We start from the raw sequence: 27,307 nt of genomic DNA on the forward strand, positions 1-27,307 counted from the left end.
TTTTCTTGGTGTTCCACTTAGTTATGTCTAAGTTATATCAGTTATATTAGCAATAGCACATACAATCATAAATAAGCTAATATTGGTCTCATAAAGTTTTGATGTTAGAGTAATATAATATATTCAGATTTTCATAACTTTAAAATAGTGATATCTGATTACTATTAGAATAAAAGTAAAAATTTAAATTATGAAATGACTGACTTTATAGTGATTTTACATATTTTAAGGCATTGCATTTATAAATTTAAATAGAATGTACTTTTCAAAATATATTCAAGACAGATGTGAGATATTTCAGAAGGTAATTTCTAAGGTGTCCTTTAGTGATGGCCAAATTTGCACACATAAATCATTTAGTAATTGCTAAAAGCCTCCTGTCTAGCCATGTGTTTGTCCCCACCTCCTGTAATTGTCAGCAGTTAATAAACTTACTGATAGGCTTCCCTGATGGCTCAGTGGTAAAGAACCCACCTGCCAATGCAGGAGACGGGTTCGATGCCAGGTCTGGGAAGATCCTACATTCTATGAAGCACCTAATTCTGTGTTCCACTACTATTGAGCCTATGTTCTAGAGCCCGATAGCCACAACTACTGAGCCCATGTGGCGCAACTGCTGAAGCCTGTATGCCCTAAAGCCTGTGCTCTGCAACAAGAGAAGCCACTGCAGTAAGAAGCCTGCACACTGCAACTAGAGAGTAACCTCTGTTCTTCGCAACCAGAGGAAAGCCTGCACAGCAACGAAACCCTGCAAAAATAAACCCAGCCAAAAATAAACTTACTGATAATATATATTGAAAGATTGTTTTATATGAAAGTTAAATATAGGTTGAACAAAGTTTTTATTTTTCTTGCTTCCTCTACTCTAGGAGGTATTTGAAAAGGAACAGTCCATATGTGCTGCAGAGGATCAGCCAGCAGAAGATGCGGTAAAAACTTGAGTTTACCTATCTATCTTTTCTGATAAAAGAACTGTTTTATTTAGTCCTCTGATTGATTTATCTTGCTGTGGGAGAATAATTCACTTTACTAAAACATTTTATTAGTTTAGCCATTTCCATCTAAAATTTACTATGAGTCCCAAATGAAACTGTTGCTTCAATGTCTGAGTGTGTGTGTGTTGTGATTTATAGCAGGGTGATACTAACAAGAACAAGACAAAAGGAGGATGGCAACAGAAGAGTAAAGGTCCCAAGAAAACTGCTAAATCAAAAAAAAAGAAACCTTTAAAAAAAAAGCCTACACCTGTGCCCTTGCCTCAGCCAAAGCAACAGAAACAAAAACAGGCTAATGGAGTCGTTGGGAGTGTAAGTTTACTATCTTACGTAAAGACTATCATTATTATCATCTTTGTTGAGGTCTGAAATACACTAAAATGTTTAAATCTTATATGTACAGCTCCTGAAGTTTTATAATTTTATGTACCCATGATACCCAGATCAAGATATAAAACCCACCAGCACCCTAGAAGGCTCCGTGGCACCCTTCCCAGTCAGTGACCCCCTCTTCCACACCCACTCCCTTCCCCACTCTGCTGTTACTATCATAAATTAGTTTTACCTATTCTTAAAATGCGTGTAAGTGGAGTCATTTGGCTGCTTTCATTTAACATTGTCTTTGATGTTCTTCTGTATTATGTGTAGCAGCAAGTGTGTGTGTGTGTGTGTGTAAAAGAGAGAGACTGAGAGAGATCCCAGTTTATGAATATACTACAATTTGTCCTGTGATTGGTAGACATACAGGTTTTTCTAGTTTTTGCCTATTACGAATAAAGGTGTTATGATTTGATACATGTCATTTTGTGGACATCCGTTTTTCTTTGATATGTGCCTATTAGTAAAATTGCTGGGTCATAAAATAGGTGTATGTCTAACTTGCTGAAAGAGCCCATTTTCTAAAGTTGTACCCTATTATGCTCCTAACAGCAAAATATGAGTCCAATTGTTCTACATTCTCACCAGTACTTGGTTTTACCAGTCTTTTTTATTTTAGCCACTGTAATGGATCTGTAGTTGGTATTTCTTTGTGGTTGTTTTTGTATTTACCTTATGACTAATAGTATTGAACAGCTTTTCACAGCTGAAACTCCCAATACTTTGGCCACCTCATGAGATGAGTTGACTCACTGGAAAAGACTCTGATGCTGGGAGGGATTGAGGGCGGGAGGAGAAGGGGACGACAGAGAATGAGATGGCTGGATGGCATCACTGACTCGATGGACATGAGTTTGGGTGAACTCCGGGAGTTGGTGATGGACAGGGAGGCCTGGCGTGCTGTGATTCATGGGGTCGCAAGGGGTCGGAAACGACTGAGCGACTGAACTGAACTGAACTGGCCATTTGGATATCCTCATTTATTTTTGGTTTGTCTTCTGATGGCTTTGTAAGATTCTTTTGTGTATTGTGGATAAGTGTTTCTTTTAACTCTCTTAATGGAGTTTTAGATGATTCTTTAGTAAGTCTGTTCCATCAGTCTTTATGGTTAAGTGCTTTTGTGTCCTGTCTAAGACACCTGCCTATCCCAAGGACACAAGGAGAGGTAGATACTTTGTTTCCTTCTATAAGTATTGCTACAGTATTTTACTTGTTATATTTAGCTCTATGATGCATCTTTAATTTTTGTGAATAGTGTGAGATTGGGATTATGGGCCATTTATTTTAGCACCATTTATTGGAAAGCTCTCTGAATTTCAGTCATAATTTGTTGTAAAATGAGTTACCTTAACTGTATATGTAGAAACCTCTTTATGGGCTCTCCTTCCATTGATTATTTGTCTCTTCTTGTGCTAGCGCCACACTGTCTTAATTATTGTGGCTTGAAGTCTTAAAATGGAATATTGTAAGTCCTCAAACTCTTATTTTACTTCTTCAAAATTGTCTTGACTATTTTAGGTCCCTTGCATTTTCAGCTAAAATTTTAGAATAATTTTGACAATTTCCACCCCCCAAAAAGCTGCTGACACTTAGACTGGTACTGTGTTGAATCTTTGGTGCAATATGGGGAGAATTCACAGGTTAAGAATATTGACTGTTTTTATTCATAATTATGCTTTATCTTTATTATCTCCCTTAATTTCTCTCGGCAGTGTTTTGTGATTTCTCTTGGCAGAGAATGACACACCTTTCATTAGATTTACTCCTGTGTATTTGATGCTTTCTAGTTCTATTGCGACTTCACTTTCGCTTTTCACTTTCACACATTGGAGAAGGAAATGGCAACCCACTCCAGTGTTCTTGCCTGGAGAATCCCAGGGACGGGGGAGCCTGGTGGGCTTCTGTCTATGGGGTCACACAGAGTCGGACACGACTGAAGTGACTTAGCAGCAGCAGCAGCAGCAGTTCTATTGCAAACAACATTAAAAAAAGTTCATTCTTCAGTGTTTATTGCTGGTGTATAGAAATACAATTGCCTTCTAAATATTTACCCTGTATCAAGGATCCTTGATGAATTGAAAATAATTGTAACAATTTGAAGATATTAAAAAAAGATTTTTTACATACACAATCATGCCATCTGGGTATGGAAACATCTTTTACTTTGATATTTATACTATTTCATCCTTTTTGCCTTACTGGCACCAGCCAGAACTTGCAGTAGTTGATTTGAAGTGAAGATGGCAGTCACCTTGTCTTGTTGGTCTTGTGGAAAAAGCATACATTATTTCACCACTGAGTATGATGTTTAAACTATTTATCTGGGTTTGATGATACTTTGTTTAGAATTCCTATATCTATTTTTAGGAGAGAATATCAGTTTGTCATTCTTCTTGTAATACTCTTGCCCGGTTTTGGATTACATTTATGCTGGCCTCATTAGTTAGAGATTACTCTTTTTCCTGGAAGGATGTGTAAGATTGGATTTGTTTCTTATTTGGAAGAATTACATAGAGAAGCCATCTGGGCTTGGAGTTTGAAAAAGAATTTAGTTATAGAGTTCCATTTCTTTAACATAGTCTACTTTTTTTCTCATATCAGTTTTAGTAAGTTGTGTTTTTCAAGGACTTTGTCTATTTCCTCTAACTTGTCAAATTTATTGACAAAGTTATTCATAATATCCTTATTTTTGATGTCTCATAATATCCTTATTTTTTATGTCTTTTGGATCTGTAGTTATGTATCTTTTATTCCTAATGTTGGTAATTTTATTGTCTCTTTTCCTTTATCAGTCTTGCCTAATTTATGAATTTTATTAATCTTTTTAAAGAACCAATGTTTAGTCTTGTTTGGGTTTCCCTTTTTTATATCTGCTTTTTCTTTAATTGATTTCTGGTCTGTATTATTTACTTCTGATTTCTTTGTATTTAAATTGCTGTTCTTTTTCTTGCTTCTTGAAATGGACTAAGTATTTTGTCTGGGACATTGACTTTCCTTTCTGCATTATACTATTAGTTATTGAAGATAATATTAAATTCCCAGAGCAGTACTTTTCTATAAACTTCTCATTATATTGTATAAAATATTATATAATTGATGTTTTTGAAAAATGAACCAGCTTAGCCGTTGTCATAGTATATTTTGCAAATAGAAATAAAATATTTTTTTTTGTTTTATGAGCTATGAAGAATGAATAAAATTACTGACAAATAAGCAATTAAGTCAAACATTACACCTCTTCACCCCGACTCCCACGTATTTATATATAAGAAATAAATAAATTCTATATCAATAGTGAAATTGTAGTCTTGAGCCAGTTTAATTATAATGACTGTAGATTAGTTTCAGGGACTCAGGATGTATTCACTGAGACATTCAGAACTTTTGTGGTTGCTTTTTCCTTTTAGGAAGCTGCAGTAAAGGAAGAGGAAGAAGAAGTTTCTGACAAAGGCAGTGACTCTGAGGAAGAAGAAACCAATAGAGACTCTCAGAGTGAAAAAGATGATGGTAGTGACAGAGACTCTGATAGAGAGCAAGATGAAAAACAAAACAAGGACGATGAAGCAGTAAGACTTAGGTTTAAATACCTGGAATTATACCTCTGATGATCGTTGTGGTTTTTGTTGTTTTTCCTTTGCTTGCTTCCTTTCTTTGCTTGTTTTAAACAATACTAATATATTTTATACTGTTGCATTACTTTCAGACAATGTTTTTGAGAGATGGTAGTTGTAATTATGAAGAAAAATTATTTCTGACAAGGACTGGAAATCCTAATTTTCTTAAATCTTATATTGTTAGATAGAGTAAGACCTGGGTCTGAGGTGGACTCAGCTTGTTCTCCTAAGGCAATTTTTTTGTGTTGGATATGACTCTGGAAATATGAGGAAGGAAAGGTGGGTTATGAAACAGGTAGCAGTTACTTGGAAGAGGTTCTCAAAAATTCCAGGCAGTGTTGAGGGTAAAGATACATTACTGTGGGCTCTTATGTCAAGAGGTTGTTGGTTAAGGGAAAAGCTAATATTTACAGAATGCCACCTTGTTTCAAGAGGCATATAAGACATTTAGGAAAAGGGGAAGTCACTGAGGGATTAAGATGGTGAGGGTATAGGGAATAGAAAAAAATCTCATGGCATGACGTGAAGTTGCATGTGACTTATGAGAAGGCTGCAGAAAAGAATATTTGGTGAGCAAATAATGGCCCATAGACGCTCACTGCAGATGAACTGTAACTTGATCAGCCAATTTTTTTTTTTTTTTTAATGTTTGTGTTGTTCTTGACTGGGCCATTGGTCTAAAAGTAACTCCTGTGGTTTAGGAATTTTAAAGAGATTCCTTGAATAGCCTCTGAAGCAAAAGCAGAGGCCGGGAAAAAAAAAAAAGGGAAAGGGCAAAGAATCAAAGTATAAGGAGATAAAGTACTTGCCTTTGGGATAGGAGAAAAATAAGGATGTCTGTTTTTAGCAGTTGCTGGCCCTTGAGTATTTTTGTACTTTGAGAATTAAGTTGGTTGCCATGAAATTAAAACCTATCAAAGAAATTATTACCCCTCCCTTTCTTTGAGAAGGAGTTGACATATTTCTTTCTGATTGTGGCTCAGTGGGTAGGAATCCGTCTGCAGTTCAAGAGACACAGTAGATCCCTGGGTTAGGAAGATCCCCTGCAGAAGGGCATGGCAACCCATTCCAGTATTCCTGCTTGGAGAATTCCATGGACAGAGGAGCCTGGCAGGCTGCAGTCCATGGGGTCGCAGAAAATTTGAACACAACTAAGCAACTAAACACAGCATCCTTGCTTTGACAGAAAGTTGACATATTTCTTTCTGATTATATTAGAGTTAGTAGAGGTGACTTCAGGGTTTTGATGAACTGATTTCTTCAGATGACCAAAAATATATTCATTCATTTGACAAATAATAACAAATATTAATAGGAATACAAAGCCAAATGTGAAACAATTTCTGCTCTTGAATGATAGTAGCCTGAAGGGGAAGGCAGACTAGTGAATAAACATTATAGTACAAAAGAGACTATGCACATTGTGCAAGGGGCAGTGATGGCACAAAGAAAGGAGTGATCAGCTCAGCTCTGAGTGGATGGTCTGGGGGACCCAGGAACTCGTACTTCAGGCTTCAGGTGCTCCTGAAAAGTAATGAGTAGGAATTTGCCAGGTAGAGAAAAAAGAAAGCAAAAATCCAAACAAGGTTTAAAGGTGAAGTAGCTGGTGAGGTCAGGGAAGTCTAGCAGTTTGAAATGACTAGAATGAAAAGTGAAGAGGGGAAAGCAGTGACAGGAGACTGGAGAGACAGGCTCAGGTCAGGTCATGATTGGCAGTGTAGTTCATGCTAGACAGGTTAGATTTGATTTATGAAAAGAAGCATTGTAAGTTTTGAGCAGGCAGATGATCAGATTTGTGGGACTGAACTCTAGTATTTAGCATTGTTAGGAATGCCATCTGGAAGAAGATGGATACCCTTCAAAATGATCGAAAACATGCTTGATTTCCATTATTTCTAATTTTCACTTTACTAGGAGTGGCAAGAATTACAACAAAGTATTCAGCGAAAGGAGAGAGCACTACTGGAAACCAAATCAAAGATAACACATCCTGTCTATAGTCTTTACTTTCCTGAGGTGAGTTATTCATCCACAGCCTAGTGTTTTCCTTCTTCTAGTCAGATATTTCTTAGTTGCTCTTTATCCTTTCTGTAGCGTGAATTGACTATTATCCTCTCTGTAGCGTGTACTGACTCAGATGCGCTAAATGTGGTGTATTCTCGATACGTCACATTTTTGAAGCATATTTTTCAATATGCATTACTTTGACTAAATGAGTTGTTTAAAAGGGTGATTGTCAACTTTTTAAGTACCTCGTTGTTGTCCTGGGCTTCTGTCTTTTCTGTGCCTGGATTACTGAGGGTTGTACTTACTGATGATTTCTCATTTGCAGTTCAGGCAGTCTTAATCAGACAAATGCATATTTTGCCTGTGACTTTGTGTGGTTTTTGTGAGTCTTATACTTCTACCATGTTTTGAATAGGATGAAAGTGTTCTTAAATTCTGCTCGTGGATTTTTTTCTAAGGTTCCTATACTGGCCATCTGGAGACACTAGACTTGTTCTGATAATTGCCCTGATCCATGGGAAGAAGGCAAGCCCAGGCCTGAGGGACCCACTGAGTTTAGTAAGAGCTGATCCCCAAGCTCCAGACTGATCATTGCGATGCTCTTTGTTCCCTTGTGCTTATTTATTTTGTGGTTGTGGCCTGTTCAGCTTTCGATCTCTTTGATAGGCTGTTTGTCTTTCAGATGAATTGAGATCAATTTGAGATCTTAACATATTGCGTTTGCAGATAATTCTCTGTGGCTCGAGGTCAAGGACTATTGCCTCTTAGTTCAGACTGCTTCACAGCTTTGCCACAGAACCTTCTGCTCACCACTTGTATTTGGCGGGTGATTTCATGTATAAATATGCTTTCTGCTCTAGAATGTCAATCTATAGTTGCTGGGGGCTGCTGAAGGCAAGTTCCTAAGTAATTTGGCTCTGCTAATAAATGAGTGGCTATGCACAGACTTTTGTTTTTTTGACTTGGAGAGCAGTCAGCCCAGGATTCCATCTTACTGTGCACGCTGATCTTCTGGCATGTCCTGAGCTATAGCCCATCTGTTAGGGGCATTTCGCCCATTTCAGTATAGTCTGCCAACACCAAGTCTTCTGAAATCAAGCGAATAAATTTCATTCATTGATTGGTTTTAAAAGTACCATGGGATGCTGTAAGCTGCATAATTTGTACCCTTATAATAGACAGCTTCATTTTAGACCATGCTTAGTTAATAGGCAAAACATTCATTTACTCCCTTAGAACATTTTAGCAGTGAAAGTGCCTTCTTGTAATTTTATCTGCGTGATAAACATCTCAAAGTGCCGTTTATCAAATAGACTTTATTTGGGATTTTCCTAACTCCTACCTGTCTACCTTCTCATTTACCTACCTACCCACCACACTAACCACTTATATTACTTAAAGTTTTATGTTAATAATTGACTTAAATGTTATTAAAACTCATATATTTAACAATGGTTGGGAATCCCACATAACAAAAAACCAGCTTTGTTTAAAGTGCAAATAACTCATGGTAGAGACTCTTTTCTACTTTAACCATGTACATCAAGAGAATCTGGGTGCAATGCCATAGGTTGATAATTACTAGCTTCTTAATGTTTATTTTTCTTGAATGAATCTCATTTTAATCAAATAGATTTGGGGCAGTGGGAGGCATTCTCTAAGTAGATATAAAGAATAAATGTACATTCTTGAACATGTATGTTCTAGTAATGATATTTCTGAAAATGAAATGTTCGACTGCTTAAATATAGAAATGTTTTACCTCATTTCATTAATAATCATAACTTTTAAAATTGTTATTTTAAATGATCACCACAGTAAGTCTGGTAACCGTCTGTTCCTATACAGAGTTACTATAATATTATTGCTCATCTTCCTTATGCAGTGCATTACATCCCATGACTTATTTATTAATATCTTATAGCTGGAGGTTTGTACTTCCAAATCTCCTTCATTATTTCTCCCGCCGCCTCCACCCCTCTCGCATATTTGTTCTCTGTGTCTATGAGCCTGTTTTCATCTTATTTTGTTTCGTTTTTTAGATTCTACAAATAAGCGAGATCATGGTATTTTGCCCTTCTCTGACTTCACTTAGCATGATATCCTCTGGGTCCATCCATGTTGTTTCTGATGTCAGGATTTTGATTTCTTGTGGCTTGAGTAATATTCCATTGTTTATGTGTGCCTTCTTTGTCTGTTCATCCATCATTGGACACTTCAGTTGCTTCTATATTTTGAATATTGTAAATAATGATGCAATGAATCGATGTGCACATATCTTTTCAAATTAGTGTCTGTTTTTTTTCTTGGGATAAATTGCTAGAAGTAAAATTGCTGAATCATATGGTAGTTGTAATTTTTTTGAGGATCTTCCATACTGTTTTCCAGAGTGGTTATATTGATGTAACTGTAATTTTATTGGACTGTGTGTCCTAGGCATTTTAACAGATACTTTTTTGTATTATCTCAGTTTATCTTCACAACACAACTTGAGGTAGGCATTCATCACTTAACAGAAAAAAGGTGAGGTTTCAAGAAGTGAAATAATTGGGTCTGGATGACTTTGAAACAGATATTGGCAGACTACTGCTTGCAGACAAATCTGCCTCCCATCTTGTTTTATAAATGAAGTATTATTGTAAATGAAGTTTTATTGGAACAGAGGCACATTCATTCTTTCTGTTATACAATAGCAGAGTTGAGTAGTTACAGCAGACTCTTTGGCCCTCTAAATCTGTGGGTTCTGCATCTGCAAGCGTGGTGGGCCAACTATACCACGACATTTTATGTAACAGACTTGGGCATTCATGAATTTTGGTATTCTGGAGGTGGAGTGGTCCTGAAATCTATCTCCTGTGAGTACAACAGTACTCCACTTTGAGTCTGTTATGTTTCTGCCTATTTCGTGTGTGCAAAACACATGTAGAAAGACATATGTGTACACCTATGCCTTTTGTTGTAGTAGTCCTAACCATTGGGTTAAGCAGAAGTTGAGTTAGTCATCCACTTATGATTTGTTATCCTGTTTATTAATGTTGCATTGCCTTGTCGTTTAAAGCATTTAAACAAAAGCTTTTAGTTGAGCTTAGTGTACCATTATTAGGAAGATAATAAACCATATTTTAATGTCTTAAGATTGAAATAAAATATAAAGCACAAGTGATTTTGGCTTAAAGATATAGACACTTTTCCTAGGAAACTATTTTTTAAACTTTACTTGGATGATTGAGACTCTAGTGTTGCTTTGGTTAATTGGAGTATCCTACAATTTATTTTATTTTTAGCTCCAAAACTTTTTTTAAGCCATTTTAGAAAGGTATCTTCCCTATCCCATTCTTAAACAATGTATGCAAAGCGAATGAATAAAACGTTACTGATCTGTGCTTTAATGCAGAGGTGGTTGCTGACCACACTGAAGTTTGGTGCTCCCAGACTGGTCTTCTAATTTTTTTTTTTTTTAAATAGATTTTTGTCTCCTGTCAGTGTTTCCTGCTATCATTGTGCATTCTGGTGGCAATTTCTTTACCCAGCCCTTTTTCTGTTCCTAATCTTTTATGTAGTACAACTGAAAATGCTGAGCTTATTGAAGTCATGTACCGTAAATGGTGCAAATAGATTCTTAGAATCTGAGATGCTGTCTTATAAGTAACATGTTTTATTGTATTGATTTCTGATATTGTTACCCAAGTCCCTTCCACTCCTACTTTCTGTCCTTTGCTTATTACTGGATAAGATTACTAAAATTATTTGCTAGATGAATTCGTGACAGCTTATACTGTTTTATATTTTAGCATATCTTTTATCATTTAAGGTTAATCAGGGGTTTTTTTAAATACAGAGGTTCATCAATAGGATTTAAGGGGCCATTTGAAACCCCAAAATTACATACAAAGTTCTTTTGTTAGAGAGTGGCTCTAAGAACAATTTATTCATTCAGTAAATGTTTATTGACATCTGTTTTGTACCAGCCATGGTATCTGTGCTAGGGATACAGCAGTGGCTAAAGGGCAATGCAGTTGGCCCTCTGCATCTGTGGGTTTTGCACCCATGGATTTGATTACCTGTGGATTGAAAATGTTGGGGGGTGGATTCCAGACAGTCCAAAAAGGCAAACTTAAATTTTCTGGGTATTGGCATAGCAATTGCATTGTTCAGTTCAGTTCAGTTCAGTTCAGTCGCTCAGTCGTGTCCGACTCTCCGCGACCCCATGAATCACAGCACGCCAGGCCTCCCTGTCCATCACCAACTCCCGGAGTACACTCAAACTCATGTCCACAGAGTCGGTGATGCCATCCAGCCATCTCATTCTCCGTCGTCCCCTTCTCCTCCCGCCCCCAACCTTTCCCAGCATCAGAGTCTTTTCCAGTGAGTCAACTCGTCGCATGAGGTGGCCAAAGTATTGCAGTTTCAGCTTTAGCATCAGTCCCTCCAATGAACACCCAGGATTGATCTCCTTTAGAATGGACTGGTTGGATCTCCTTGCAGTATAAGGGACTCTCAAGAGTCTTCTCCAACACCACAGTTCAAAAGCATCGATTCTTCGGCGATCAGCTTTCTTCACAGTCCAACTCTCACATCCATACATGACCACAGGAAAAACCATTGCCTTGACTAGACGGACCTTGGTTGGCAAAGTAATGTCTCTGCTTTTTAATGTACTATCAAGGTTGGTCATAACTTTCCTTCCAAGGAGCAAGTGTCTTTTAATTTCATGGCTGCAGTCAGCATCTGCAGTGATTTTGGAGCCCAAAAAACAAAGTCTGACACTGTTTCCACTGTTTTTCCATCTATTTCCCATGAAGTGATGGGACCAGATGCCATGATCTTTGTTTTCTGAATGTTGAGCTTCAAGCCAACCTTTTCACTCTCCTCTTTCACTTTCATCAAGAGGCCTTTGAGTTCCTCTTCACTTTCTGCCATAAGGGTGGTGTCATCGGCATATTAGATATTATAAGGAATCTAATCTAGAGGCTAGATAAGGTGTACAGGAGTATGTGCATAGGTTATATGCAAATACTACACCAATTTATGTTAGAGATTTGAGTATTCATGGAATTTGGTATCGGCATTGTGGGGGTGAATCAGTCCCCCTCAGGTACCAAGGAGTAACCATACCCCTAAAATGAGATAAAGCAAAACTGTATTTCTGTAATTCTTTCTGGCTGTTTATACCCTTCTCTTTTTTTCTTTGCAGGAGAAGCAGGAATGGTGGTGGCTTTATATCGCAGATAGGAAGGAACAGACATTAATATCTATGCCATATCATGTGTGTACACTAAAAGATACGGAAGAGGCAAGTATCCAACAACATTATTTAGATGTAAAAAACAGTGTAGAAATCCATTTATCATATACGGCTTATTGCATTTTATTTAAAACACATTTTATAACTGTTCTCTGACAACTTTTGGAGGGAGCTCTTTGGAAATTTATAGAGTATTAAATTGAGGTAGACAACTTGGTGGTCTTTTAAAACCTGTTCTCAGCTTATTTTGGGGAGTTTTCACTGTTACTGTCTTAAGAATACTTGCCTTACCATATCTCCAGAATTTAGTTATGTTCTACTAACACTTTCTGAGTTTTATCCTCATTGGATTAGTGCTCAGAAATTATGGTTTGTATCCTCACTGAATTAGTGCTTTTGTGTTAAAAACAAATGTAAGTACTAGTGATTCCTTTTTTAAAGTGGAATTTTTTATTTTATTGCATTGTCCACTGTCAGTGACATCACTTAAATAGCATTGTGATGAACATATTTTGCCCTTGGATTTCCTTGTTTTTCTTCTTGATTTTTTTACGTTGCTATTTGAGAAAGAAGGTTCTGTCTACCTGGACTTGGTGGACAAGAGCAAAGCTTTTGAATTTCAGGAGAGTTCTGTAATGATGATTTTTAAATCCCAAAAGTTTTTTCCTACCTTTCTAACTAAGTAGTAAATGTTTAAAGTAGTTTTTTGTTGTTTGACACTTAGCGATAGTGCCAACTTATGGATATCTGTTTCACAGAGTAATTTTAACATTTTTTAAAATTTAAATTTTACCCATTTTTGAATGGATAATACACTTGCCTAGTTAGTGTTTCAGAAGATATACAGAAGTGCACACACTGAAACATCTTGTATTCCTGTCTCTCAGTCACCCATTCCACTTTCTGGAAACCATCAGTATTACCAAATTTTTATGTATTCTTCATGTGATAATGTAGTAAAGTACAAGCATATACATAGGTATATTCTCCCCAGTTTTGCACAAAAAGTAGCATATATCATATTCTGCACCTTACCGTTTTCTCAGTGATAAAACTTGGAATTTGTACCATATTAATACAGAAAAAAGCTTTATTGTTTTTACAGCTTCATGATATTCTTTTGTGTGGAAGTTTATTTATTCAGTGCTCAGCTCTTCAGTGGGCTTACAAGGTGTTTCTTGTCTTTTGCTGCAATGAATAACCTCATATCATTCAAACACATCTATAGAATAAATTCATAGAAGTAGAATTAATGAATTAGAGGCTCTGTACATTGTAATTTTGATAGATGTTGTTAAATGTTTATTTCTTCATAGGGAGAAATAATGTTCGAGTATAGTATGTTCATTGCCTCTCAGTTTGTGAGATATAGAAAAATGTTGCAGGCATATTATCATGCTCCATAGATCATTCATCCATGGTTTTGACCTCTTTCTTTTTCTCTGTGACACCAGCTGAGTGTCCTGTGGTTTAACTCAGTACTGACACTTTTTTCCCAGACAGCTCAGATTAAGGTTCAGTCCCAGGAGGCTGCTGTTGCCCCGCTGTCCATCTTTAGATGCCAGTTGCAAGTCCCAGGTTATCACCTGTTCTCTGATCAACTGGCTGTAAATCATGGTTCCCATGATCCCCTCCTTGGGGTCAGTAATTTGCCAGAATGACTCATAGAACTCAGGGTAATATATTTACCAGTTTATTATGAAAATAGTATGATGAAGTAGATGAGTATCCGGATGAAAGAGATACATAGGGCAAGGTATATGGGAAGGGATGTCGAGCTTCCATACTCTTTCTGAGCGATCCGCTCTCCCAGTACCTCTGCATGTTCAACAGTTTGAAATCTCCCTGAACCCCTTATTTTGGTATTTTTATGGAGGCTTTATCACATAGGCATAATTGATCATTAACTCAGTTTTCAGCCTCTCTCCGGAGAGTAGGGGTGGGGACTAAAAGTTCCAGGCTTCTACTCATGGCTTGGGCTTTCCGGTGACTGTTCCTCATCTAGGAGACCAGGAGTTGCTTCATTAGAAGAGAACTTATTCTTATCATCCAGGAAATTCCAAGGGATTTGTCAGCTCAGTGTCGGGAACCAGATCTACATTTTAGAACAGAGGATGCTAGCTCTGTGCCTGTGACCGAGGGCAGAGAGAGAGAGAGAGACACATACACACACACACACACACACACACACACACGTGTGTATGTGTGATGAATGTATTTTCTGTTCTCATCATTTGTTCTAGAAATAAGAAAATTTGGCAAGAACTATTCCTGTTTGGTGAAGTCTGTTTTAGTTCAACATTTCATTTATTTTACTTTTATACCCAGCCTCATTTCTTCAGGTTATCAAGATAGAACTTGGTTGCTTTAAATATGTTTTCTTGAATTCTGGAGATAGAAATTACCCCCATCAATTCTGCCTATTTTTATTTCCTTTTTATGTAGTATATATATGACACAAATGTCATATATGTAAATACATTTCTTGTCATTAGAACTTTTGTAACATGTGTTAGGACCTCTTCTGTCATCTGAGTAAGCACTGGATATTAAATACTCTCTGGTCTAAATTTGTTAGGAGGGAGCCATTGTTTCTACCACTCTTTAAAATACAGATTTTAAGTTCTGATTTATCTTCTAGGTAGAACTAAAGTTTCCTGCACCAGGCAAGCCTGGAAATTACCAATATACAGTGTTTCTGAGATCAGACTCCTATATGGGTTTGGATCAGATTAAACCACTGAAGGTAAGTATAATGACTATGCTGTAAATATGGTGTTCCCTAGAAATTTGTCATACTGAGTGAAGTAAGTCAGACACAGAAAAACAAATATCATATGATATTGTTTATATGTGCACACTAAAAAAAAAAACTACAAATGAACTTATTTACAAAACAGAAATAGAGTCACAGATGTAGAAAAGAAACTTATGGTTACTGGGGTGTTAAAGTGAGGGGGCAGGGATAGATTGGGAGATTGGGATTGATCATATGCATACTACTATGTATATAAAAGAGATAGCTAATAAGAATATGCTGTATAGCATAGGGAACTCTACTCAATACTCTAATGCCCATATGGGAAAAGAATCTTTAAAAAAAAAAAAAAAGTGGATTTACATATATGTATAACTGATTCTTTTTGCTGTACACCCTGTCAATCAACTATAATAATAAAGTTTTTCTGAAAATGAATTTTTTTAAATCTATGGTGGGTATGGATTTGCATTATTATGCTTGTGTGGGAAATGAAAGTGACCACTTCCTCCTTTTTGAGAAATTTTCAAATACCTGAGAAGGAAGAAGAGAGATACACAGAGAAAAAGAGTGAATCAAACCATGCAAAAAAATTTTTTATACATTTTTGAGGTAATAAAGGGAACTTAAATAAGGTTGTCTATTTGAGTAAGTGTATTACATCTTAGGGAAGCATTTCCAGTTTTGAAATGTAGGATAACAGGGAAAGAGGTCCTCTCATAGTTTAATATAATACACTTGATGGACTGCTCTCAATAATAAACTTGTGTTAAAGGAGTATGATGATTTAGAACCTTGAGTATAACTTACCAGCATGATAATTTTAATATACTGTAATATGCCATACCTTTATAGGGCCTCACCAGATGGTTTCTGCTTTCTTTAGAAAGGCACGTGTATTTCATTTTAGAGTATACACTTGTGTGAATATCATTTAAAGCACATTCCCATCGATGTTACCATTTCACTTGTGAAAGTAGTGAAGTTGCTTGGTCATCTCCGTTTCTTTGCGACCCTGTGGACTGTGTCTATGGGATTTTCCAGGCAGGAGTACTGGAGTGGGTTGCCATTTCCTTCTCCAGGGGATCTTCCCAACCCAGGGATCGAACCCAGGTCTCGCACATTGTAGGCAGATACTTGACCATCTTAACCAGCAGGGAAGTCTCTTGAGCTTTTTGTAAAAGGCATGCTACTGTGTTAGAGAGATTGTGCTGAAGAAGTGTTGCATTGTGTACTGGGACTCAGCTGAAAGGCGCCAGCAAAGGCGTGGCTTTTTTCCCCCGTGAAGGCACTGTATTTCTTTCCATTGGCTATAGGATGTTAACTTCTTGAGTAGTCTGGAGGCTGCAAATACATCTTTGGAAGTCAGACTTGAACTTCCTTTCCATCCACAGAAGACTTACAAAGAACAGTGTTCCTGCCCAAGAGTCAGAATTATTCATCTTTCATGCCTCAGAATAAATAGTATATAGCTCCTGTAACGGAGAAGGCAATGGCAAGCCACTCCAGTACTCTTGCCTGGAAAATCCCATGGATGGAGGAGCCTGGTAGGCTGCAGTCCGTGGGGTCGCTAAGGGTCGGACACGACTGAGCGACTTCACTTTCACACATTGGAGAAGGAAATGGCAACCCACTCCAGTGTTCTTGCCTGGAGAATCCCAGGGACGGGGGAGCCTGGTGGGCTTCCGTCTATGGGGTCACACAGAGTCGTTCACGACTGAAGTGACTTAGCAGCAGCAGCAGCAGCTCCTGTAAAATCATACTATTAAACTATGCTAAAAAACTTTACTAACATGTTACTAGATGCACGTTTTTGTTTTGTGGATGAGTATCTGTTCTTAAATATGTTAAATTTAGAGTTAAAAGATGTAATCTTTTCTTTACAAGTGCTGGTGTCAAAGAAAACCTTTTCTTTACTAGATTATTTCTTCTATTATTCCTCCCCAGATTTCTAATGTCTGCATTTAATTCTTTTTTTCTAGTTGGAAGTTCATGAGGCTAAGCCTGTGCCAGAAAATCACCCACAGTGGGATACAGCAATAGAGGGGGATGAAGACCAGGAGGACAGCGAGGGCTTTGAAGACAGCTTTGAGGAAGAGGAGGAAGAGGAGGAAGATGATGACTAAGCAGTATATACCTGGACCACAATATTTGCACATACTTGCAAATTTCTGCTGTTTTGGAAGTGTGTAATAAACCAAAAGCAGTGCAGAACTGATGTTGAGGGAAGTGTTACTAGAAATGGGTGTGTTACCAAGGCAGTGGTGGTGCCTTGGTACAGTCTGAAAAATGCTTAAGGTTTGTGAAAGCCTTTCAGTTATGGGATGGTGCATTTATTTCATCTGCAAATGATAATAAACCCTTTGTTATAACTGTCCAGAAGTGTGGGCTATGTATTATCTGATCATCTATGGTCCCAGTAAAAGTAAAGGTACATGAAAAACAATCTATAAATGAGTGACCTTTCTTTGTTTAGCTTTAGTTTTAACAAAGTATGTATGATAAACACCCCAAATGTAACATCTGCTCAAGTTTTAATGTGTTAATAAGCTCTATTCATTTACTGACATTTTGCAGTGATATAAGACTATTTATAACAGCTCCATTCATAGCTTTAAACATTTTATTTTTGCCTATCTTGATCATAAGTTGGCATTTTGTCACATTCCACATAATCTAGAGGGCTACATTTTTGGATTTTCCTTTTCTTAATTGCCCAGAGTTACCAGATAGATTATAAAAATGGCTTTTAATGGCTTAAAACATTTTTAAGCCTCTATTTTAGCAGAGCAATGCAGGATCTAATTCTTTTTATAAGCTATAGATCTAAAAATGATTGTGGGACCATACGTTCTCCGATGTTGGTGACTTATGTTACTAAACCTTTTTAAAAAGTTCACTATAAAAGCTGAAATACATTCTTAGCTTTTAATCTACCTGACTCTATCAGAAGCCTTTTAAGGTAAAATATAACATGCAAAGGAGGCATTTTTTTGTATTCATTTTGGACTCCTGTCAATAAAATAGAAGTTTGACTCATTTTATGTTTGTAATGGTGTGTGTCTTTTTACTCCCAGAAAGGGATATAATAGGAGAACTCATTCTTTTATTTTTCAACTAAAAATTTAGTAATACTGTCCATGACTGCTTAAGTGACTGCTGTTTCTGTATACTATAGAAGAACCTGTGACTGGGGGCAACTTCCCCCTCACACTCTCACACAGTGCAGCCTGCAAGGATCATGCTTACAAAGAGTAGAAATGTGTACATGATGAATTATTGAGGTAAAATGAATATTTTTGTTACTAAATACGGAGGAAATGTAAGTTTATATTATAGTACTGATGGTAATAATCCTCCCCTATCAAAATCTCCATAGATCCAAGTGCTGTCGGAATACTAATTTGTGGCCTTGTTTATTTAAAGGGTTGCCACTTCCCATGCAGAACTACCACTGGTATTTTGTTACTGCAGTAGTGGGAAATAAAATTTGAAACTTACCAAAGCATGAATTCTTTTTTTGTTGTTGTTCTAAATTTGGGATATAGTATTTCCTATAATATGGTCAAAGCAGATTTTTTTCTCTGGATACTCCATCATCTGTTTTTGTTTTGAAAGTGTTAGTGAGACCCTTCCTTTTCAAGCAGGAGTGCCACTGATTGGTTTGTGAGGATTTGTTTCATTTTGTAAGTAAAGGGTAGGTTTAATTTTCAGGTCAGGTTTTGCTGGGAAGCTGCTGGTCACCTAAGTGAGGTGGAAGGGAGTGAGCCAGCCAGTAGCATCCAGGGAGAGGAGAGGTTAGAGAAAACTCAGGTGGTGTGAAGGCAAGGGAAATGAGCAAATGAAACAAAGTGTAGTGTGCACAGTTCTGGTTTTCTTGAAAGATACTTTTCAAGAAAAGTACTTATTCTAGTGGCTGTTTTGTCTTAAAGAGGTTTTATAAGTTATTCAAACAACTGGCTTCTTTCTCATTTTTAAGACTTGAGGATTTCACAACCTAGTAACACCACAATGCTTAAAAAAAAAAAAGCATCACCTCATTAGGAAATCCTACTGGTCTGTGTTGCTTTGCCATTTGTGTGATATATATGTACTTGGCAACCAACAACACATTTTCCTCTAATGAGTAAATAAGCTCTTTCCATATTGCCATAGTGAAATGACTGAGCTTTCATTTTATCTTTCTGTTCTCTCCAGCAAGTCTCTGAACTCTGCATCCCTTCTTTCCTTCTCTTGAGATGTAATAACTAATTTACCCTTGTGTGCATTTAATCAAATGGAATTTTCATTAAGTGTAGTTTCAATTTGGTCCCATCAAGAAACACTGACATTTTGTCAACAGAATAGATGAACATATAGATGAAAACCATCAGTGTGTGTGTGTAAAGTGAAAGTGTTTTTTTTATGAAATTAAGCCACTTAAATTGTGTAGTGTTTTATTTTTTGAATTGGTGAAGTACCTATTAAAAGGTACTCCTCCAGAGGAGACCATCAGTTAAAGTCTTTCAGTTATAAATTTTTGTTGCACAACTTGATTGAAACCCTATGTGCATAACTCAATCTCAAAGTCAGGTGTTCATATCCTTTAAAAATTAAAATTTTTTTTGTGAATTTTTTTAAAATTAAGGAGTTCATAGAATAAGGTTTTCTGTGTAGAACGTCACTGTTCTCTTTATGCCAGCTTGCACTTTGTGCTGGAGAAGGATGAGCCTGTTTGACTGCAGGGCTCCCCTGCGAGGGGGGCAGCTCAAGTCCTGGGTAGAAGCAGAGCAGGTGGACACCAATGGACTGATGTGGAAAAGGGGAGCAAGGGTGTAAAGGAATGTAAAGAGGCTCTGAGCATGTTATTCTTGACCATAACATTTATCCAGTCATTTGCTTTAGCCAAGCAAAGACAGATACTGGAGTGGTCTTTAGCAACAATTGTAATTCCAGATGTAATTCCACATCTCACATATTTTTCGAGGAGTTGTTCATTGTTCACCACCTGTTTACTGAATTTCAGTGTGTCCAGGTCTGTGATCAGACACTGGGGCTATTAAAAAGAATTTGTGTTCTTATGGCTCACAGGTATTAAGGCAGGCAAATAAATGTATGGCAATCTATTTTAATCCGTTTGCATTCTAATGGCCATTGTTTGGAATGCATTTTTTTGTTGTTGTTTTTCCACTGTAGGCAGAGGAGTTTTTTTTTTTAGGTGCTAGCTATTTGTTGGTTTTGAATATTTCTTTAAAGCGTTTCCTCCCCAAATATTAAACTTTACAGAATCCCCAGTTTAATCTGCCCTATGATAACTGAGACAGCTATCAGTGAACTATAATGTGACATTTACCAGCTGCGCAGTGATTAGTCCAATTATGTCTTAAAAAGTTAGCATCAAGCATCTTCACATTTAAACTTGATGCTCAGGCTATTTTGCAAAACTAAAAAAAGCTGTGATCTTGTACATTTTTCTGTAACTAGCTAAAAATTCAAATCTAGCAATCATTGGCATGCTTTAGGGCTGTGGTTTTAGGTGGGGATGTGTACCTCCCAGGAGTATGCAGTAATCAGTCTTGGGAAAATGTTAAAGTGGTTGTTTGTATTTAATCTCAACCTTTTAAATTTCTATTTTTGTGTGTTTTATAATGTACATAATATATTGTACAATTGTACACTTCTATAATTTATAAATAAATACATTTATTGGCGTATTAGACATTCTTTTCTGATTTCAATGTTTATCAGATATTTGGATATGCTGTCTTAAAGTGTTGCTGTAGTGCCGTTTAAAATGTTGGTATAGTGCCATTTAAGCATAAATGAAGGTTTGGGGTTTTAGCACTTAGACCATTTGAGTTCTCAAGATAATGCTCCTTTGCTAGAGTCGAAGGGTCAGCATTCACTGTGTAGCACAGTGGTTATTTTCTGAGGTGGAACTGAGTAGGTATGGTGACAGGGTTAATAGATGAGCAGAGGGTTCTAAGCAGCTGTTGTCCACAGAATGAACGTGGAACCGGTGAGGGCAGAAGTGCTAGGTGTGGCTTCCAGGGGCTTCCAGCAAAGCCTGCAGCTCTGTTAGTGGTCCCTGCAGTCAGCAGCTGCTACTCATTGCAGGTGTGAGAAGGGCTGTCCGCTCTTTAGCGCTAGATGGTCCAGCACTCACCTGTCAGACTTGGTATGCAGAGGGAGCTGTGTATCTTTTACCTTCGTGAACACCTGAAGTTTATGTTTTAAAATCTGCATAACTGCTGCAGTGGCTACCACTTTGTTGTTAAGTTGACAAGTCGTGTCCTCGTCTTTGCGACCCCATGGTCTGTAACCTGCCAGGCTCCTCTATCCATGGGATTTTCCAGGTAAGAATACTGGAGAGGGTTGCCTTTTCCTTCTCCAGGGGATCTTCCTGACCCAGGTATCAAACCCATGTCTCCTGCATTGGCCAGAGGATTCTGTACCACTGAGGCACCTGGGAAACCCCTGGATACCACAAAGGGTATGAGCAAATTTCAGAAAGAATTGAAACCACTTCCCTGTAGTTTCTAGCTTGGTTCCGGTAGAGGGCGATAGGGCTATAATTTTCCCTAGCAGAAGAGTGGTTTAGTTTGTGAGACAACCAAAATTAAAGACATGCTGTGTAATTTATTTTTATCATCTTCTAGGCTTCCCTTCTTCCCCCTTAGTGTTTTCTTTCTTATACATGTCTTTTAATATATTAAACTTGGTTTTCTGGCTTGATCCATTGAGCCCCTTTGCAGCAAACTCCAGAAGACAATCCACATTTATTAATTGTGTTAGAGTTGTATCCGATTGTTTGCCTGAGAAGTGGGAAGTCAGGAAGGACAAAGAAATCCTTTTATTGTACGAAATTACTTTTTGGTTGGTAAGTGTCAAAAACCATGAAAGGGTCTGACTTTGCAAGCTAACACTCTGCAGTGTCATGGATGCTGGCAGAAGACTGGAGACCCCCAAGTCAGGCATCACAGACAGCTTCCTGTTGCCTAGTTACTCCCCTGTCTCCCAAGTTCCATGGGGCCGATGTGGAGCAAGCCAGGTGGACACTGCATATGCTGAGGCATTTTGAGCTCAAAAAACCTCTCGAAAGTGTATGCAAGCATGGCTGCCCAAGAGGGAGGTACTCTTTTTTCCAAGGCTGTTCCTTATGCAAATATAAAAGGGTAGTTTGGAACAAAAGCAGAGTGCCTCTGCTCACAAGGTTTGCAGAAACATGAGATAGCTATAGAAAATTGTCTCTCAAAAGTTGGAATTCAAAATATATAGTATCTCTCTTTACAAAGACATGAGTTTCCCCAATGGTTCAACAGGTAAAGAATCTGCCTGCAATAAAGGAGACATAAGAGACTTGGGTTTGATCCCTGGGTCAGGAAGATTCCCTGGAGGAGGGGATGGCAACCCACTCCAGTATTCTTGCCTGGAGGATCCTATGGACAGAGGAGCCTGGTGGGCTACAATCCAAGGGGGTCGCAGAGTCAGACATGACTGAAGTGACTGAGCACATGGAGTACTTATTTTCAAACAGAATGAGTTCTATTTAGTGAAAGTTAGGACCAGTGAGACCATCCTCCTTGACAATTAACCTCTCACAAATGTTTCATTGTCAAAGATAATTTTATGTTACAGTTGAAGACAATTTATTTAACATGTGTGCCAACTAAAAAAATGTCCAGAATTTTCCAAATTGAATCCAGAGCAGTGTGACAGTGGAAAAGCAGGAGTCTAAAAATGAACACTATAGTTGTTATATATGTAACCATAAAATCTTTGATAATTGCGTCTGTGTCTTTTCCCCAAAACCTCAACCCAAAACGTGTCCTTCGCTGACACCCATCCACCTTCTCTCCTAAATCACACTCTTCCCGACAAAGTGTGCCTCAAAGTGAGTCTGGATCCTTGTAGCACAGCTGCCATTCCTTTTTCCTAAGATGCTACCTAAGTCCAAGAAGTCTTTGGAACATCTTTGACTGAAATAATCAAGGGACCTCTGAAATATTCTGAACAGTTGTGCTGGCATCTGATCATCCTTTGAAAGAATACTTTTTTCCTGTGAAAAGTATTTAGAGGTGATGCAAATAAATTGAGAGGGTAGTCACATTTGCTGATTATTTCGATGAAAAATTAAGCATGTGACTGAAATTCAATGAGTGACTTTTTTAAAATCATGTTTTTTATTTAAAGTGCATCTTAGGACTCCCAAGGAGATGTTCAGTAATATTACGGGGATAACTATAGCCTCCCCCATTTTAAAGAATTTATCCACATCTATATCTTTGTAAAATTAGTCTACTTTATAATCACATCCACAGTGGCTCCAGCTTTTAAATTTCTTGATTCTCTGCCACTATTCTTGTGACTCCAGTTGCCGACTATGCTGTACATCAACTTTTCAAATTTTTCTGGACGCCTACAGTTCCTTTTTTTGACATGTCAACACATATATGAGTGAGAGAGAGAAAGGGGAACACCGAGAGAGGTGCCCCCGGTTGAAGGGAAGCAGGGCATCCTTTCCAAGTATTGGAGTTGCAGCTCCCCCCACCACCAAGTCCCCGTTCAGAACTCTGCAGTTCCTTCACCATCTGAAGGAGAAGATCCTGCTCCATCTACTCCACCCCACTCACCAAGTGCTGATCTGGACAGGGAGGCCTGGCGTGCTGTGATACATGCGGTCGCAAAGAGTCGGACACGACTGAGCGACTGAACTGAACTGAACTGAATGCAATTTTCAGCAGGGTGCTCTTGAGGATGGGAGATGAAGCTAGTGCTATGGCTCACAGCATTATTTCTTTATACACTGAGCCCCCGCATCTTTGAAGTCTTCTGACTTAATGATGGGATATCGTTTTGAGTGTCAGGAATGACACCTCAGGAGCAGCACATTTCAGATGAGCTTAGGTTTGAATTTTGAGTAGAATTGTGACTGTTTCGGTGTGTGGAAAGAATAATTTTTAGAAAGAGAAAAAAAAAACTCATCTCCCTTGGTATGATTTGTAAAGTTTTCTTTGCATTTAGTACTAGGTACTTACAATCTGATTGAACCAAGTGCCTACCCACAGCTCCCCTCCCTCAACCCCCTCCATAGCCTAATAAAAGAGCCCGGGATACAGGTACGGAAACAAAATCCATGGATTTTAGTCTTGGCGCTACCTCCATTGGGGGCCTTACAGTGGGGAGTTAATGAGAGCACAGTGTACATGCTGAGGCCCTGGGAGGCTCCCTGTCCCCCAGCTCTGATTCGGAGTAAGTTGCACTCCCGTCTGCGCCCACAGAGGGCAAGGCATTGACCTGAGGGAGAGACATTGAAACGAAGGTGCAGGTAAGAGAAGTGACCCGTCACAGCTGGTGACAGACCTGGAGCTGGGACCCGAGCACCTTGCCCCACAGGGGCTACGGTGAACAATCCCCATGTCTCAACTCGCATTGTTGCTTCCAATAGCAGGGCGAGACCAGAAGCCCATCACTGCCCGGGCTCCTGAAAGGGCTGCAGGTGCAGGGAATTGAGGTCGAGGGAAGAGGTGGAGGACACGCGAACAGTGGACTGTGGCTTACAGTTCTGGGCACTTGGGCTGCAAAGAGAGCAACACAGAAGAGAAGCAGACAAAGATCCTTGGGAACATTCTAGAAGAGGAGAAAGAATGGACAATAAACATAACTGATAGATCACTTATATAGTATCACTGAAAGTGATGGGGCTTCCCAGGTGACTCAGTGGTAAAGAATCTGCAGCCGATGCAGGAGACTCAGGAGACTCCCATTCAATCCCTGGGTCGGGAAGATCCTCTGGAGAAGGGAATGGCAACCCACTCCAGTATTCTTGCCTGGAGAATCCCCATGGACAGAGGAGCCTGGCGGGCTACAGTCCATAGGATCACAAAGAGTTGGACATGACTGAGCATGCATGCATACATTGATGGTGAGAAGATGGGAAAAAGAAAGTAGAGAAAAGCAAAGCAGGCAGATGGAAAACAGGTTTTGATTTTTGTGGTCAAGATGGGTCTCATCTGAAAGCTGACATTTGGGCCAAGGAGTGAAGAAGTTAGCCATGCAGATGTTTGGGTGAAGAGTGTTTTAGTCAGAGGGCGAAGCTGACACACAGACAGAAGCAACTGGCGAGCGTGGGAGCAGCAAAGAGGACATCAAAGTGGCCAGAGCAGAGTCAGGGGAGAAGAGCAGGAGATGAGCTCAGAGAGACATGGAAGGTCAAGGGCATAGCAGGAAAGGCCTTGAAGGTTGTTTAAGGACTTTGGTTTCTACTCTGAGTGAAGGAAGAGCCACTGCTGGGTTTTGAACAGAGGAATGACAGGATCTGGCTTATGTCTTCAAAGGATTCCTCTGGTTATTGTGTTTTAAAAAAAAAAAAAGAAGGAGAGAGGGGTTGAAGTAAGAAGACCAATTAGAAGGTTACTGAAAAATTCTCCCTGGAATTTTTACATGTGTTATGAAGCAATGGGTAATATACAGACAGACCTCGGAGACTGCAGCCTCGTTCCAGACCACTGCAGCAAAGCAGGTATCGCAATAAAGTGAGTCACAAGGTTTTTTTTGGTTTCCCAGTGCATATAAAACTTATATTTGCATGATACTATAACACTGTGCAATAGCATTATGTCTAAAAAAACATATGTACCTTAATAAAAAATACTTTATTGCTAAAGCACCATCATTTGAGCCTTCAGCCAGTCAATCTTTTTGCAGTAGTAATATCAAAGATTACATTTACAAATCATCACAACAAATAGAGAAAAAGCTTGAAATATTGTGAGAATTAACAAATTGTGACACAAAGTAGGCAAATTCTGTAGAAAAATGGGCTTGATAGACTTTCTTAAAACAGAGTTGTCAAAAACTTTCAATTTATAAAAAAGAAAAAAATTAGGTATGCCTGTATGAAGGAAAGGAAGTGTTAGTAGCTCAGTGATGTCCAACTCTTTACAACCTTATGCCCTACACCTCTGTCCATGGGATTCTCCGGGCAAGAATACTGGCATGGGTTGACATTCCCTTCTCCAGGGGATCTTCCTGAGCCAGGGATTGAACCCGGGTCTCCTGCATTGCAGGCAGATTCTTTCCAGTCTGAGCCACCAGGGAAGCCTCTATGCCTGCCTAGCTCTCCCTTTGTCCAAGATGGGGCTTCTATGGGCTGGCAGCCATGTGGAGGTGGGGTGCAGTGTTTGGATTTGGAATGTGCGTATTTTGAAAATAGAAGGCGCTGATCTCTATAAGAGCCATTTCAGTGGAACAATTGGAGACAAAAACCCTACTCCAAGCAGGCTTGAAATTCCAAATGGGAATTATAACAGTGCCGTATTGGGACCAGAGCAGACAAGGAGGCCAGCGACTCAGAGTGGGAATCCGGAAACAAACCCACACGTGCAGACAGACTCACACACTTAATATATGTGACAATTTGGCACTGAAGACAATGGGGGAAAGGAAGGCATTTTCAAAATATGGTGCTGGGACAATAGGAAATCCATTTGGTTAAAAAAAAGATGCAAGGCTTCTGTCTCATGCTTTATACAATAATTAATTCCAGGTTGCATGTAAGTCTAAAATTGAAAGGCAAAACAATGAATGCTTTGGAAATATAGGAGAATTTATTCATGACCTTAGGGTAGGATATAATAAGCATGTCTAAAAAGGAAAGAAAATTGAGAAATTGAATTATATCCAAATAAAGGACTTCTGTTCAAAGACACAATAAAGAAATGAAACAGCAAGCCCCATAGTGGGAGGGATATTTGCCACACATGTATTTGACAAAGGACTTGTATCCATATTAAATAAAAAATGCTGACAAAACTGGTAAGAAAGAAAAGGCAGATAACTCAATAGGAAAGTGGGCAATAGGCTTAAAAAGACACTTTGTGTCACAGACTGGGTTCTTCAGAAGCAGACCATGAGAAGGAGTTTGTGGTTCCGTTCCGTCGCTCAGTCGTGTCCGACTCTTTGCGACCCCGTGGACTGTAGCCTACCAGGCTTCTCTGTCCATGGGATTCTCCAGGCAAGAATACTGGAGTGGATTACCATTTCCTTCTCCAGGGGATCTTCCCGACCCAGGGATCGAACCCGGCTCTCCCGCATTGGAGGCAGACGCTTTAACCTCTGAGCCACCAGGGAGTTTGTGGTATGAGATGTTTATTAAGAATCAAGATGCTTATTGTGAACAAAAGGGAGAAGAAGCAGGTCTGGGAGGAGAAAGGAGCTGAACTTCGAGGCAGGCTCAGCAAAGCCCAGGCTAATCCAGTGGAGGTTGCGCGTTGATGTGTCCTGTGTCCCGTGTCGGGTTGATGCAGCTGTGCCTTGCTCAGCCAGAGTG

General features: G+C 38.7%; 1 protein-coding gene across 1 annotated transcript in view; it reads left to right on the forward strand.

The window, feature by feature from the left end:
- SEC63 (SEC63 protein translocation regulator) overlaps positions 1-18,037 on the forward strand; it is a 66,325-nt gene extending 48,288 nt beyond the window's left edge. The window contains exons 15-21 of the mRNA XM_055433184.2: positions 870-929; positions 1,134-1,307; positions 4,781-4,939; positions 6,902-7,003; positions 12,189-12,291; positions 14,885-14,985; positions 16,980-18,037. Of these exons, the coding sequence (XP_055289159.1) occupies positions 870-929; positions 1,134-1,307; positions 4,781-4,939; positions 6,902-7,003; positions 12,189-12,291; positions 14,885-14,985; positions 16,980-17,123 (843 nt within the window). The 3' untranslated portion in view covers positions 17,124-18,037. The remainder of the gene's footprint in view (positions 1-869; positions 930-1,133; positions 1,308-4,780; positions 4,940-6,901; positions 7,004-12,188; positions 12,292-14,884; positions 14,986-16,979) is intronic.
- The last annotated feature ends 9,270 nt before the right edge of the window (positions 18,038-27,307 follow it).

Source organism: Moschus berezovskii, chromosome 10, assembly GCF_049115385.1.
Source record: "Moschus berezovskii isolate FMDL1 chromosome 10, NW_MosBer_1.0, whole genome shotgun sequence".
Lineage (NCBI taxonomy): Eukaryota > Metazoa > Chordata > Mammalia > Artiodactyla > Moschidae > Moschus > Moschus berezovskii.